The sequence below is a fragment of the Toxorhynchites rutilus genome, chromosome 3 (assembly GCF_029784135.1).
Source record: "Toxorhynchites rutilus septentrionalis strain SRP chromosome 3, ASM2978413v1, whole genome shotgun sequence".
Classification (NCBI taxonomy): Eukaryota; Metazoa; Arthropoda; class Insecta; order Diptera; family Culicidae; genus Toxorhynchites; species Toxorhynchites rutilus.
Window position 1 is genome coordinate 36,629,024 of NC_073746.1, and position 16,268 is coordinate 36,645,291.

The 16,268-nt window shown below is 37.9% G+C and overlaps 1 protein-coding gene across 4 annotated transcripts in view; it reads left to right on the forward strand.

The window, feature by feature from the left end:
- LOC129779831 (uncharacterized) overlaps positions 1–16,268 on the forward strand; it is an 81,798-nt gene that overhangs the window by 62,359 nt on the left and 3,171 nt on the right. For 3 of the 4 annotated variants that reach the window (XM_055787556.1, XM_055787558.1, XM_055787557.1), the window contains exons 3-5: positions 7,572–7,723; positions 7,807–9,128; positions 9,206–9,875. In XM_055787556.1, the coding sequence (XP_055643531.1) occupies positions 7,572–7,723; positions 7,807–9,128; positions 9,206–9,875 (2,144 nt within the window). The remainder of the gene's footprint in view (positions 1–7,571; positions 7,724–7,806; positions 9,129–9,205; positions 9,876–16,268) is intronic. The other variant, XM_055787559.1, reaches the window with a different exon arrangement.

A 16,268-nucleotide genomic window follows, 5' to 3' on the forward strand; every position in this document is an offset into this window, starting at 1 on the left:
AAAGCGTGACACAGGGGTTTTTGAAAATTCGAAAAATTGCCAAAATGGCGGACTATTTGGCTAAAAATTAAATATTTTTCATGAAGCATCTCTAAATAGCGATTTTAAAAAAATCAAAATATGAGATATCAAAAAACGGGTATGTAACGCCTTAGATAATTCATTTTTACATGCTGATAAAAAATTTCAGCCAAATCGGTCGGGTAGATCCTGAGTTGTTGAAACAACACGGTTTCGAGAAAAACGCGTTTTAAAATTCGTACAGCAATACTAGTATATCCCTTGAGGTGACTTCATACTTTTGGCTGTAACTTTCCAACGAAATCAAATATCGAAAATTCCTTTTAGGACAACAGTTCTGAGGGCATAAGCATCCCAAAAATGCAAAATTTTTTTGTTTTCCAGACCGGGGTCCCCCCTTAAGAGGGTTGTGGGTACGAAAATGTCCATGGTGAAGAGAGATCGGATAAAGATAGATGTTTAATAAATATCCTTGAAAAATATTCATATCTAAATTTAGAAAAGAACTAAATCTGATTATTTTAATTTTCCACTCACCCTGAGTTTCAGCAATATTTAGCAATTTAATAATTAAATGTAATCGATGGAATTGAATTGCCTAAGATCTAGACCCGGTCGATCTTCCGATCGTTATATTTCTCATATGTTTGAACTTTTTCACAGGAGTGTGTTTTCTGAAAGTTACTTACCCAAACTGTGACTGTCGTGTCTTGATTTCACGTCAAATTTCCCGGTCGCTTTACAAAATTTCGGAATCCTGGTCGCAATGTTCATTTTCCAAATCAATTTTCCAAACATCGAAGTTGTATGATATATTCACTCCCTTTTTCCATGCAACTGAATTTGTGTATCGACATTCTTAAACACTACCTTTTAATAAAACCATTTAATAACCTAATATTATATAACGGGTATTTCAATAGGGGCGCTACAAAAGTGGACCGATAGGGACAGCAAACGACGCCATATTTTTTCCCGCTCTCTTGACATTTCTCTTCAGTAAGGTTTGCCATTTCATAATAGAAAGATGTACGATCCAACAACGAGTCGAGATTATTAAAATTTACTACCGGGATTCGAAGTCAATGGCATCAACTTTAAGAGCGCTACGTCCAATTTATGATCGTCATAATCGTCCTGCCAGATCAACAATTGACCGTCTAGTGGAAAAATTGGAATCCACAGGCACAGTACAAAATGTTCCCGTGCCAGCGAGACAAAGAAGTGCCCGTAGTGTCGTATGTTCGTGAATTGTGCTGAGCAACAACTTGAAAATGATCCGGATTTTCATCGAAAATTCATCTTCAGCGATGAGGCTCATTTCTGGCTGAATGGCTTCGTAAATAAGCAAAATATGCGTTATTGGTCAGGTAGCAATCCATACGTACTCCATGAGTCACCATTGCATCCCAACAAAATTACGGTTTGGTGCGGTTTATGGTCCGGCGGCGTCATTGGGTCGTGATGACCAGGACCGACACGTTAATGTGAATGGGAATCGCTACCGCTCAATGATAACCGAATATTTTTGGGCCGAATTGAATGGTTTGGACTTGGACAATATGTGGTTTCAACAGGACGGCGCCACAAGCCACACAGCGACTTTAACAATCGATTCATTGAAAACCAAGTTTGATGAGCGTGTTATCTCACGAAATGGCCCAGTCAATTGGTCTATGGTCTATGCCAACAAGCCAGCGACTATTGATGAACTTCGTACGAATATTGAACGTGAAATTGCAGCAGTATCGGCCGATTTATGCTTGTAACCCGTGGAAAATTGGGTTCAGCGTCTGGACTACTGCAAGCGTGCCCGTGGTGGCCATGCAAAAGGAATCGAGTTCCATACGTAATGGCATCAAATGTACTTTCACATGAATAAAGAATTTCATTGAAATCCAAAACCGTTTTTGTTTTATTTAAAAACAACTTGGTGACTTGTTGGAAGTTGTAAGGGCTATTCACATCTACTCAAAAACTATAAAACCTACAAAATGTTGGTTAAGGAATGAAATATAGGAAATTATTTAGGTTTTCATTTAAAAAAACCAATTTCAAACAAATTTAATTGGAAATAAAAAAATATAGAAGGTTGTGTTCAAGACACGATCGCATTGTTGACGTAGAACTACGCTGTGGTTGAATTCAAGTCGCTTGTTTATAACTGCATATATTATTTTATAATGCTACGAAAATTTTGAAATAATCATTCTACCAGTTTGGTCGCTCTGAAATGTGTTTTTTATTGTAGACTAGCTGACCCGACAAACTTCGTCCCACCCAAAATTTGTTTTTTATTATCAATACCTACAAACATTCACGTTTTCTTACTAAGCGCAAGTTCATGAGTGCAATCGCAGAACTGTTCATTGATTGATCTTCTAATCGACCCCGTTGAATTTACCTTTTACTAAAAAATTCCTAGTACTTCAACCAAAACTCATCATTGTAATATCAGATTATTTTCAGACACAATTCTCGTTCAAGATTTCAACCACTTGCAAATTACATGTTTCTCCGTTACATGGAATAAATGTTTGATACAGAAAACATGATAGAATAAAGACACCCCCCTCCCCTTTTCTCCCCTTATAGAGGGAGGAGGAGTGTCTTTTCACTATAGAAACATTTCGTACCCCCTAAAATCTTCACATGTCAAATTTGGCTTAATTTGCTCGATTAGTTTTTGAGTTATGCAGAAATTTGTGTTTCATTTGTATGGCAGCCCCACCTTAAAGAGGGGGGAGGGATCTCAAACTATCACGAAAACTTTCCCCGGCCCCAAAAACCCCTACATACCAATTTTCATGTCGATCGGTTCAGTAGTTTCCGAGTCCATAAGAATCAGACAGACAGATAGACAGACAGAAATCCATTTTTAAATATATATATTCATTTAACGATAATTGTTTGATGATTCATTCTTGTGCTCGCAGAACAATACATGCTCGAGATAAGCGCAGCTGTCATCCTTAGTGGAGAATGTTTTGCCACTGGCAAGCGAAACCAAATCACATACAAAATTCCAGAACGACATTTACTTTCTTGGTGACTAAATAAACGAAATAAACTCTATCTGTTAATCTCCATAACCTCGAAAAAAGTAGCACTGCTTCATTATGATCATCGATCATTATGATTAGTTGAATGCAGTTTTGCGACTGGAACGCGAACCCAAAAAAAATAACTTAATATAACTTATTGAATAACTTGGTATTCCCCAAAACAATTTTTAATGCACAAGCTTAACACCTGCTTCGCCATAGCGTCAGTTTAATGCATTGATGACAATAAACAAACAATGTTGACTGCTTGGAGAAAGGCTGAATATTTGCCCCAGCAGAGATTCATTACTAATACCCTAGCGTAAATATTTCCCTTCTGCTCTCTCCCCTCCTTGTTTATAATTATCATTACGACTGCATAATTTGCAACACCAAACAATCGTCAACCATAGCATAAAAAAATTTTGACGATTGTTGCATCGTTACAGTACCAATGCACACGGGAGCAGATACAAATGGAGTTTCAGCGTAGCGAAGATGCACTATTTTTACGTACGGGTTATGAAGCACGCACGTACGCACAGAAATATCCATATATCGATGGCTTGAAGCAATTAAATATACACATACTTATCTCCGTTTTGCGCTCTTTTCAACGGAAGCTCTTCCTGTTAATATTGCCAGTCTAGATTAGTTTAGTTATCATTCTTTGTGGAGAGAGTTTTCCTACCGTCATGCGAAACCAAAATTCCAGAACATTTATTTTCTTGGTGATCTAACTTAGAACCTTAGCTTAGAACTTTAATGCAATGGCGTCAGTTTGATGAAAGCTCAATCCAAAACGAAGACGTGTGATGACACAAAACAAGGAAGAACAAGCGATATTCATTCCTTTGAATACAGAACGATACTGAAAGTTTGCCTTCCTTCCTTGCTTGAGACTTTAAACTTCTTCAGTTCATTCGTCTGTAACCTTCAAAAAGACCCTTGGAAAACTTTACTTTATCCATCATATTACACCCCAATTACCTTGAGAAAGGCATTTGATTCCTCGCTCCCTCGGAATTGATTCGCTTGGTATGTAAATCGCCAAAATTCGTTCGAGGCAAAAATAGTTATTAACGTTAAATTTATTTCATAAAAACGTGACCTGTATTCTGCTTCGGTACCCTTAATGAAAGACGTAGTTCTACGTCAAAAAAATGAAAATTAAAATTCATCTTTCTCAAAAATATGTTTTTTTTTAATTTTGAAAAAAATAGATATTTATAGACCTTACAATTTACAACAAGTCACCCATACATCGGAAGATGAACACTTTCAAAGAGAAAGAGTTTTTCGAACAACAAATTTTTCATGTTTTCTTTGGAAAATACTCGCAACATATTTTTTCATAAATTATCGCGATTAACATGTTCTACAAACTTTTTTCTATTTAGAAACATGTCAAGAACATGTCAAACGCGAGAATTTACACATAAAAATGTTACGAGTAGAGCATTTTTTTTCCAGGAGTCTCCAGACACCAATGTCGTATATTCCAAAAACTATAAACGATAGAAAGTTAACGTATTTGACAAAAGTTCATATTTGTTTCATTTTTTTCTTTTGAGAATTTTAAGAAAATACTTTTTTTTTAATATTTTCAATTTTTAAAACAATTTTTTTAGCGTAACTTTTTTCAATTTTTGTTTGGGCATTATAAAAACTTAAACAACTTGCTACATTTTATCTATTAACTAGAATTTTGTAGGTGTCATACTTTTTGAGTTATAAATTTTGTTCATCCTTTTCAAAAAGTAGTCTATTTATTTTCTAAAGATTTCAAGTAAGCAAAGGTATTTAAATGACCAATGCTTTTACATCAAAAACGTTTCACTGCTATCTGAGATGATGCTGCCAACTCCTAAGTTGAAAATGGAATTTGTCTATAATGAAATTCGTCTATAATCTTCAATTGAGGAATCAGTGACGAACTATTTAATTTTACAAAATTTGCGAATCAATAGAGCAAATAATTTTTATAAAAATGTTCAAACCCTTCCTTTGAATCATGTAGTGCATGGCTAAAAGAGAAAAAAAATATTTCTGAGATAGTTGTTTTCTTTGAAAATACCGTTTTGTCTCATATCCCGGACAGTCTCAAATTCCGAACACTTCATTTTTAATTATAAATTTACTACACTTCAATGTTATAAATAATTGAATAATGAAAGCCCTGGCATTTTTTGAGATATAAGCTACATTTTAACATCATTTACAGGCATTGATTTAGCCTATAACTTAAAATACTAAACATTTGCAAAAAAGTGGCAGTCAAAACCAAAGATAAAATGCTTACCATAACAAATTTCGTAAAAAACAAGCATCGTTAATTTTTTAGTTTTTGTAGTTCTTTCAATTTCTTTGTTTGCTTTTATTCATGTTAAGTGCTAGAAAAACAGGGGGTCTTCGTAGCCACTTGGTTACGCGTTCGCTTACCAAGCGGTCGATCGTGAGTTCAAACTCAGGGCCCTCAATTGACCATCTTTGTGTTGTTATAGAATAACTACGTCCACGCAACCATCATCAGCGATGGAAATCGATCCACGGTCGAAATAAGATCGATTCATCCATACAACTGCTCTGCTCTGCAAGAAACATCGGGCTGCTGTTCTATAAATAACTCAACAATGATCAGATATCAACTGTCTCCGCTGTCCGGTCTGCTGAACAATGGATGAACAGAAAGAATACCCTTACGCCTAAATGGCTACTACTATGTAATTTACCATAATGTAATGGAACAGAAAAAAAACTTAACGCCTAAATGGCTACTACTAACGACTGTGTAATTTACAATTTCTAGAAACATAAACATATGTACATGTACACGATTAAAACCCGGCTCTGTTACAGCTAAAATGCTAATGAGCCTAATAAATAAATAAATGAGATAAAAAAAAAGTGCTAGAAAAGGTGAGAATCTGCAATAAATGCATGAAACAATGATATTTTATGCAGAAATATTCATTAAAATTAGTATTGAAGTAGTGTTCGGAATTTGAATCGAGTTTCGACGTATGATTCAAATCCCGAACACATCATTTTTAAATGAGAATTTACTGAACTTTAATGTTATAAATAATTCCTTAATGAAAACCCTAACATTCTTTCGTTTGTAAGCTTCATTTTAAAATAAAATTTATATAATGTAAATTAATATAAATTTTATTATTATACGCGTAATAATAAAATTTTTCAAAGTTGATCGTTGGTCTAAAACTCATGTTTCCCTTTTTATCCAAAAATGGCGTTCGTCAACAATTCATAACTTTTGAACTACCTAACATATTTGGATAATCGACATATTAAATTTAAGTCAATGAACTAGTCTTCTTTGAACAAATATTCAATTTGCAAAAAATGGAATCCTTTTCGCTTAGATCTCGTCTAGTCGCATAGGAATATCGAACGAAGACTAAATCATTAAACTTTGAAAAATAATAACTCAAAAACGATAGAAAAACACACCTCTGATTTTTGGATATGTTATGTAAGAACTACTCATATAGAAATAAATAGCGCCCTTGGTCCCGAAACCATGTAAACTGGAAAAACCAACACAATCTATAATTACGAAAACCAAATCAAATTTTCTTGCGAATAAAATATTTTTCCACAAAAGACGAGATTTTTGCTTTAATTTGATATATCGATCATCTGAATCGGTCCAGTAGTTCAAAAGTTATGAATTTTTTAAACAAATGCATTTTGGCTGTTCGGAATTTGAGACAAAAGTATTCGGAATATGAATCAGTAACATAAATGGTGTTCGGACTTTGAGACAAATGTGTTTGATGTAATTTTTCACCATGAAAAAACTAAAACTATTTGTGAATCAATTTTTTTGAAGTCAAATGAAAAAGAAGGCTCTATTGTATCCAAAAATCCAATTAATTTCGCGATAAAGTACCATTTTGAGTAATGAGACATTTTTCAATGGCCACCAAAGCCTAAGTGTTCGGAATTGGAGACAAAACGGTACATTTTTAACAGTGTAAGCCGAATGATCCAACCATTCGAATAACTGCATTTCATCGAAAGGAAAATTCCCAAGAGCATATTTGATAATATTCATAGGTTCAAATGTACCAAATTTGTCTCATAGACGAATAATACCAAGTAGCATTCCGTCAGGTCATGATAATGATTCTCTGTTGAATTGAATCTCACGCACATCTTACGATCTCTTGAGCTGTTATGAATGATACTGGTAATAATACCATTTATTCTGTCAAAAATCATTAACTTTATCTCCGAGAAATTGCACAAAAATCATCACAATCATGAAGCAAGTGAAAAATAAACGCTGAATCATCGTCATCCAGTCACGTTTCAACTACGCGCATTCGGCAATAATGCTCGTGGAGCCATGAAATATTTAATCAGCAAACAGCCAGTCTTAAGTGTTATCTCGATAACTCAAGAGTTGCACCATTTCCTAACACACAAAAAGTGATTTTATTTTTCATATATTTTCCGTTCTCTCTATCACTCCACCAGCAAACTTCAAATCGGGCCTAACACTGGCGGACCAGGCGCAGCAGTTATCACCGCTGAAGGGCTCGTCAAACATAAATATCTTCACTGATAACGGCAGCACATCGTCGCTCGGTTGTGTTGCTGGTGGTGATTCAAGCAGTCAAGTAAACAACGTAAGTCTTTATCATTCTAGCTTAGTTCTTTCACACACCTTACCGGAAAACCAAACCCATTGAGTGGTGCTCACTTGTTTCAGCAGGACGTGTTGGCCATGCTGCAGCATAATTTGGTGGATAACAGTAAGCAGCTCACCATAACCCCTACCAGCATGGGCAACGCGGCCACCGGCGGTGGCGCTGGAGAGATGGGAAAACCAAAGAGGAAAAATCGACCCATTCCGGATTTGATACCGCTGCACAGTATTGGCAAGCTGCATTTGAGCGCGGAGGCAGGCAAGACGTACCACTTGAACCCGGAGGTCACGATCAAAAGTCGTGTTGCGGACACCGACAACAACAACTCCAGCGCGACCAGAAAGGCGTTCGTTGTGGACGACGATAGTCCCATCAACTTGACGTCGGTACAAAACGGAGAGAGGAATCTTTCGCATCAGTGTATCTTTTGCCAGATCATGGTTCGAACCACGGACGATTTGGCGCTCCATTTGCGGACTTTTCACAGCGAGGAGTTGTTTGCTTTGTTGCTGCAGAAAAAGCCGGAAGAACACAGTGAACACACCGAACAACAGGCCTACACCACGGAAAGCCTTACGATCGATATCTGGAAAAGGCTTCTGGAGAACAACAAGGCCATCCTGGAGGAACAGGAGGCTCGTGAAAATGATAGCGATCTACACTCGGGTCAGTATTCGAACGATGAAGATGATGCGGAAACCGTCGAGTCAGCGATAAGCAAGAATGAGACGTACTGTGGTGTTGAGACCGCACCAGGATACGGAGAGGTCACGAAAAAGATCCACATTGAGGACCGCGTAAACCAGTCCTCGATTATGAAGAAAGTCTTCAAGTGTCCGCATTGTTCGTTCTGGGCATCCACGGCGTCCCGGTTCCATGTACACATCGTTGGGCATTTGAACAAGAAACCGTTCGAGTGCTCGTTGTGCTCTTACCGTTCGAACTGGCGGTGGGACATCACAAAGCACATCCGGTTGAAGACCATCCGTGACCCCAGCCACAAGAATGCTGGTGTTTTGATGAATGACGAAACTGGTCGAAGGAATTACACGAAATACAACCGGTACATAACATTGATGAAGGTCACCGACAGTAGTTTCAAGGATAGTACGTCAAACTCCAAATCGATGATCGACAGTAGCCAGGCTGATTATCTCGCTATGTGTAAAAGTGGAGAATCTTCGGCTAGCTTGAGCAACCTAACGAAGATGTACACCAGCGAGGAGCTGGCCCAAGCATTCAATTTGGCCAATATGAACCAAGCGGTCAGGTTCGAGCCAGAGATGCTACAAACTATGATGGGAATGCCAAAGCACTTGTCAGCTGAAGACTCGAAATCGTCACAGCCAAAGGTAGCGTTCAAGTGTAAGAAGTGCAATTTCAAGTGAGTGTGTTTGTTAAACTCTTCACCATTGATCGGTTTGTAATATGTTGTGTCTTTCTTCTTCTTTTTTTGCGTAGGAATCCGTTCCGGGAAGTGGTATTACTCCACGTCAAATCGACACATTTGAGCGTGGATAAATCCAACACGGAAGCAGAGATGGAAGTGCTGCCCTGCGAGGACCAAGACTCCGATCCGAGCGAAAGTTCTACGGCAAATAGTACGCTTAATCCACTATCCCCGCTAAGAACATCAACATCACCTCTGTCGGTTGTTAGTCCCAGAAACGATAGCGGTAACATCGGCAGTTTGACCGGTGCTTCCACCAGTGCTACTATCAATCCAAGTGCGGCCCCCGGTTCAACCGGCGGCTTCCATAGTAACAAATATACTACTAACGCTACATTAATTGGTGTCGGATTAAACTTTACTCAGGCTGTAGCTAATGACAATCGGTTGGGAACTACCTTCACTATCAGTAATACTATCCCTAGTGTCGTGTTTGGTGGCGAGGTGAATAGAACGGTAAACGGTGCTAGTGCGACTACCAAAACTATCCCCACTATCTGCGGTAGCCCCGCACCGGCTAGTACTAGCAATACCAATAGCAATACTACCACTCCTCCCACTACTAGTATCACTACTACTACCACAACGGGGGGAAAGGGGACGTCCAATTCGTGGCGTCCGAGTGCCCCGTATCGGTGCGGTCATTGTCATCAGGTGTCCAATTGGAAGCATGTCATTCAGGTATTTTCTCGATCAAAATTTTACTACACCACTTGTTTTTTTTTCCTTGTTTGTTGTTTTGCCGTGTGAGATTGCATTTGTTTATTGTTTATAATGATTTTTGTGTTACCTTCTCGACGCCCCATAATAGTAGTTCCGGTGTAGTGTGGTGCAAACAATAGTTTCGAACGCCTGTTCGGGTTTTAGTAGGAACAATAATTGAATCTGTGAACATAAAATGTTGCAAGGGGAAAACGTTGAAACAGCTGGAGATAAACATCCACCGAAGTCGAGTCGAAGGGATTACATAATGTGAAATTTAGGTTCGATATGACCATGAAATCTTATTGAATTTCAAATTCGATCGGATTCCAGAATAAGAGTGATCGAATCGTATGTAGCTTCCGATACAGCTGGGAAAAACACGTTGTTTCTACGCCCTCTATGAGTCGCCTGAACAAACATGTTTTTGACGTAGAGCTATGTATTTCAGGAAGGGTGCCAAATCAGAAAACGGATCACATTTTTACGAAAAAAAAGTTAACGTTAATAACTATTTTCTTAGCGAACGAATTCTGATGATTTGCATACCAATCGAATCGAAAATTCTCTAAGATTTGTTTGATATGCTATACATAACAAATTCTAAATCCCTAAATGGTTTAAATTCATGAAAAGTGAAAGCATTCCCATTTGGAATGGAATGAAACCACAGCTGCGAGCGAGTTAGCAAGCATAACACAACGAGCGTACATCATTCATGCTTAAGGGGGTATTCTAGTGTAGAGACACGATTTTCGGACGTTTTTTCGAGCTCCGTAAAAATTAAACAAAAAAAAATGCTATTCATCATATCATTATTTGTTCATCTATCTTTTAACAATAAAACAATAATTGAACGGAGAAAAAATATGCATAACTAGATTAGTTAAGAGCTGATGAAGTGAGAGGGTTCAAAAAAAGTTGTGCCATGGCGTACACGATTCCAGCCCTTCTGGTAGTAAAATAGTAAAGTAAAAAAAAGGAAAATAGTAAAATTCAAAAAAATATCATTTTAAGTAGTTCATAGCGATAGAGAGATGCATGCAGATTGTTTTGATATAAATTCGACATGAATCGATTCAGTAGAACTTGAGATATCGTGTACGCCAGTTAGAAAAAACTAGTTTCGAGAAAAACGTGTTTGAAGTTCATTGTTATGGCCGTACTAGATTAGAGACCGCATCACTAAAATGGCTCTAACTCGATAAATAATACGATTTTCAATAAGTCCTTTCTAGGGTATATTCTTGAATGGCTAAACTAATATAGTAATATGAAGGAGAAAAATTGATTTTTTCAAAAGTTCTAGATTAGAATACTGCCTTAATGCTGATTTCACCATATAATTGACTCTGTGAACATAAAATGTTGCAGGGGGAAGGCGTTGAAACAGCTGAAGATAAACTAACATCCACCGAAGTCGAGTCGAAGGGATTACATAATGTGAAATTTAGATTAGATATGACCATGAAATCTAATCGAATTTCAAATTCATTCGGGTTCCAGAATAAGAATGTTCAAATCGTATGTAACTTCCGATACAGTTGAGAAAAAAACCGTTGTTTCTACGCCCTCTAAAAGTCGCCACACAGCTCGATACAAGAATGGAACGGAGAGAGGACTACTGCGATTTAAGCTTCTCTATTTCTCGATAGTTCGCAGAGATATTTGCATCAATCGATAGGAAATATTTTTACTCGCGCAGCTCAGTGCAAACATTCTGTGCAAAAGTTGATAGTTGTTGGATGGAATTAGGGTTTACTAGGAAGCATGTTGCACACACGAGTTTGGGAAGCGACAATGACTATAATGAATTTTCAGGTGGAATGAACACACTTTCAAAATGAAAAATAACATATACAAGCGTATAATATGTTATATGTCATATCTATATATATACAACCATTCCATGGCAAACCGATATAGTGGTTCTCAGATTTTCGTGAAAAGTGGTAGTTTTGTTCTTTATCGTAAAACATTAGACCCGTATTTTTTTTATTTTTTTGTTAGGGTGCTAGTCATTCTTGGAAAAATGCTACACTCGCAAAAATTACATGCTTTGGTTTTGTCATTATTGATTGTATTTGTTTTTCATAGTTTTCATGGTCGGGACCAAGGGCGCTATATTTTTTTTACATTTTTTATGGAAAGCTAAGGATTTTTCACATAACATACCTCGAAATCAGGGAGGCGTTTTTTTCGTTTGATTTTTTTCGTTATGATTTTTCAAAGTTACCCGATGGTCCAAAAAATCATCAACAGTACATGTCCATGCTTAGAACTAATTTGAAAATCAACTCAAATTGCTTCGCGAAACGTTCGCGCTTCTCATTCAGTGAAAACATTCATTTATCGACCGTTGCCATTGCTATCAAATATTTGAATCAAATTTTTTACATTATTACATTTCTTTCACGTTTGTTCTCGCCGGCAGTAATTTCATAGTTCTATGTTAACAACGCGGTCGTGTCTTGGACATCACCCTTCTTTATTTTTTCTTTGCGGCCCGTGGCACCATGACTAACACGTGTTTGAGTCTCCTATGAAAAAAGCTTGAGAACCGCTGATATAGACAAATGGGGTTCTCAACTGAAACCTAACACTTATAATATTGGGTTGGGGAAAAAGAAATGTCGTAGAATATATATATATTCTATATATATATATATATATATATATATATATATATATATATATATATATATATATATATATATATATATATATATATATATATATATATATATATATATTGACAATATATGGCAACACCTCAACATATCTTGTGTTGTACTTATCGCATCGGGTCATACTATACGGCTATTTAAAGACGACAATCTGTCGTGATTGTCCTTTTCAGTCTCAAGTTATAGCGCGTCAAAGATGGAGTCCACCAAGCAGGAAATTTGCCATATTTTTCGTGTTTACTACCTGCGAGGTTAAAACTGCAACGAAGGCGGCCGAAAAAATTCGTGTAGTTTATGGACCCGATACTGTAACGTTTCGCACAGCACAGCGTTTATTTGGTCGATTTCGTTCTGGTGTAGTGGCTGTCTAAGATACACCCCGTACCGGTGACCGGAATAAATCGCCACAGTAAACAACTGCAACAGAAACAACCGCTTAGAAAAAGTGTAGTAGGCTAGAAATATTTGGCGCGGGAAAAACATCATGTGCCTCACATTTCTATTATAAATTTATTCTCTTGTTCTCGTTTTTCGAAATTTATTCTGAGGACAATGTAATGGGGACGAAGTCCCCATTTGGCGAGGATAAGGAATCGAGGCGGCCCATGCCGCCAAGATGACGCAATCCGAGTCCACCGCCGACCCGCCGTCGGAAGCGGCGGTGTCTCGCACGCAAACCTGGGATCCACTGATTGCCCGGTTAGTTTGAAACATAGGATACGATCCTTTAGCAATGTCCGACCGAGCTCTAGCGAGCGTCGGACGGTATACGTCTGCCCGGGGCGTTACGTTTGCCTGGGGCGATACGTTTGCCCGGTTAATTCTTGTTTTGAAATACAATACCGCGCCACAATATTTATAGCCTACTACACATTTTATAAGCGGTGGTTTCTGTTGCAGTCGTTTTCTGTGGCGATTTATTCCGGGAACCCCCCGTACCAGTAGGCCAATCGTCGTGGAAACCGATAAAATCGTTGAAATCATCCAAGTAGACCGGCATGCTCACATTGGCCCGGAACTGGGTATAGACCATAAAACCGTTTGGAACCATTTGCAGAAGATTGGATTCCAAAAAAAGCTGGATGTAAGGGTGCCACACGAGTTGACGCAAAAAAAAACTTTTAGACCGAATCAACGCCTGCGATGCACTGCTGAAACGGAACGAACTTGACCCATTTTCGAAGAAGATGGTGACTGGTGATGAAGGTGATGATGGAGGATCACGTACGACAACCTAAAGCGAAAAAAGTCGTGGTCGAAGCGAGGTGAGCCGGCCCAAACCATCGCCAAGCCCGGATTGACGGCCAGTAAGGTTTTGCTGTGTGTTTGGTGGGATTGGAAGGGAATCATCCACTATGAGCTGCTAATCTATGGCCCGACCCTCAACTCGGTTCTCTACTGTGAACAGCTTGACCGTTTGAAGCAGGCGATTGACCAGAAGCGGCCAGAAACGATCAATAGGAATGGTGTTGTTTCCCACCAAGACAACGCTCGGCCTCACACATCTTTGATGTCCCGCCAGAAGTTACGGGAGCTCGGATGAGATGTCCTATTGCAACCACCGTATAGTCCGGACCTGGCTCCAAATGATTATCATCTCTTCCGATCCATGCAAAACGCTCTTGGTGATACTAAGTTGGCCTCAAAAGAGGCTTGCGAAAACTGGCTGTCTGAGTTTTTTTTGCAAATAAGGAGGGGGGGTTTTATAAGGGGGGGATAATAAAGTTGCCTTTTAAATGGCAACAAGTTTGCGAACAAAACGGCGCATATTTGACTTAAATTGGATAATTTTAAGTATGTTAAATAAAGCGTCAAATTTTGATCAGAAATACGACATTTCTTTTTCCCCAACCCTATACATGGATATATGGATTATAAATATATATCTCAGAAAAGAAAATAGTAAGTGTTCCTGAAATTTTAATATTTCATGTAAAAAGTCTCAATTATCTCAAAAAGATATGAAGAGCTGAGATCCCAAAGAGGTTGGACATCTCCAAAACCATGAAAAACCAACATATTTGAAGCTTTCATATGAAAGTATACCTTTGGGCATTAATTAGTTTTTGTGAAAAGTCTATGAAAATACTTTTTATTTGCCCTCAATGAATCGTAAATTGATCAAGCGGTTGAAAAGTTAATAAGAGTACCGGTAAATTTCTTGTTTTTTCAAATATTAATGCTTTATTCTGCAAAAATGGTTACAAATTTAATATTCAAAGTATTTCCCATCGCTAGTCACCACTTTTTTCCATCTTACTGGCAATTGAATATTCCGCGCGACCGTCGATTTTGATGCATGGTCGGGGTCCATACGTTGCCCGACGTCTAGGATTGTAGTAACGGACCCACTTTTCATCGCCAGTAACAATTCTATGCAAAAAAAAACCTTTCTTTTATGCCGTTGGAGCAGTTGTTCGCACCTGAAAAAACTGCGTTCGACGTCTCGTGGCTTCAATTCGTACGGCACCCAATGTCATATCTTTCGGATCATTCCCATTACTTTTAAAGGATCGGATATGGTTTGCTGAGCTACTCCAAGTTTATCTGCAAGTTCTTGTCGCGTTTGTGACGGATCTTGATCGAGTAATTCTTCATCTTCAAACTCTTTTGGCGGTCCGGAACGTTCTTCGTCTTCCAAGTCAAAATTACCACTTTTAAACCTATAAACTACGTCTGACACGTTCGCTCAGTTGGAGCATGGTCATCATAAACTTCCGCCAAAGTGCGAAAACACTCCCCGCAAGTGTAATGAAATAACACTCCCCGCAAGAACACTCTCGTTGGTACGAAATTCGACATATTCGAAGTGGGAAAAAAAAACTATGTTATTTACGCTTCAACTTTTTGACATATACTGAAAAAGACGCGCAATGGCAGTAGCTTTCCGACGAATGTCCGGAAATTTCATTCACTGGAATAATAATCAAGTTACGACATCTGTAGTAAAACCGAAGGAACTTACCGGTACACCTATTACAAGGTTTCAAAAATTAGCGTATTGGTAAAATAGCCTGAATGATAGACTGTACACAATGAGGTACATATCGAGACGGAGCAGTAGGCGAAGTATAATTGTATATGCAAGCAAAATATTGTGTCGTAATTATTTGCATTCAATATTGAATGTACATGGAAGAAACAAAACAATGTTCAAAGTACTCACGGTTGCATGATAAATTCCGAAATTCCGAAATTCTCATGAAATCATTCAACTGTTTGTTTTTTAACAGATGACAATTGTATTGTGGCTTATTTCGATTATTTATGTAGTAATAAGGCCCAGAGAGCAGTCGTATACTTAGATCTCGAAAGCAGTAACATTTTTGGTGAAATTTTTATTAATTGCCGATTATTTTCTCACAACATACGCACCGACACTGAAAGCCTTCAAAACGTCAACTTCGTAACGTTAAAATAATGAAAGATCGTTTGTTTCTATGAACGTGGGAGAGTGAAAATGGCACATGGAAATATCACTTTTATCCGTCTTTTTCGACGTGATTTCACAAATATTCACTGCACGTTGTCACATTAGCTTCAAATGCAGCGGGAACTCTAATAAAATGTATGTTTTTAATTGATAAAACACATCCTGAAAATAGCATTTCCACATGGATGTGGTAGGCAATCAAATATAAAGACAACGACTGACGTCACTATTTGAGAAATAGTTGTGGCAGCG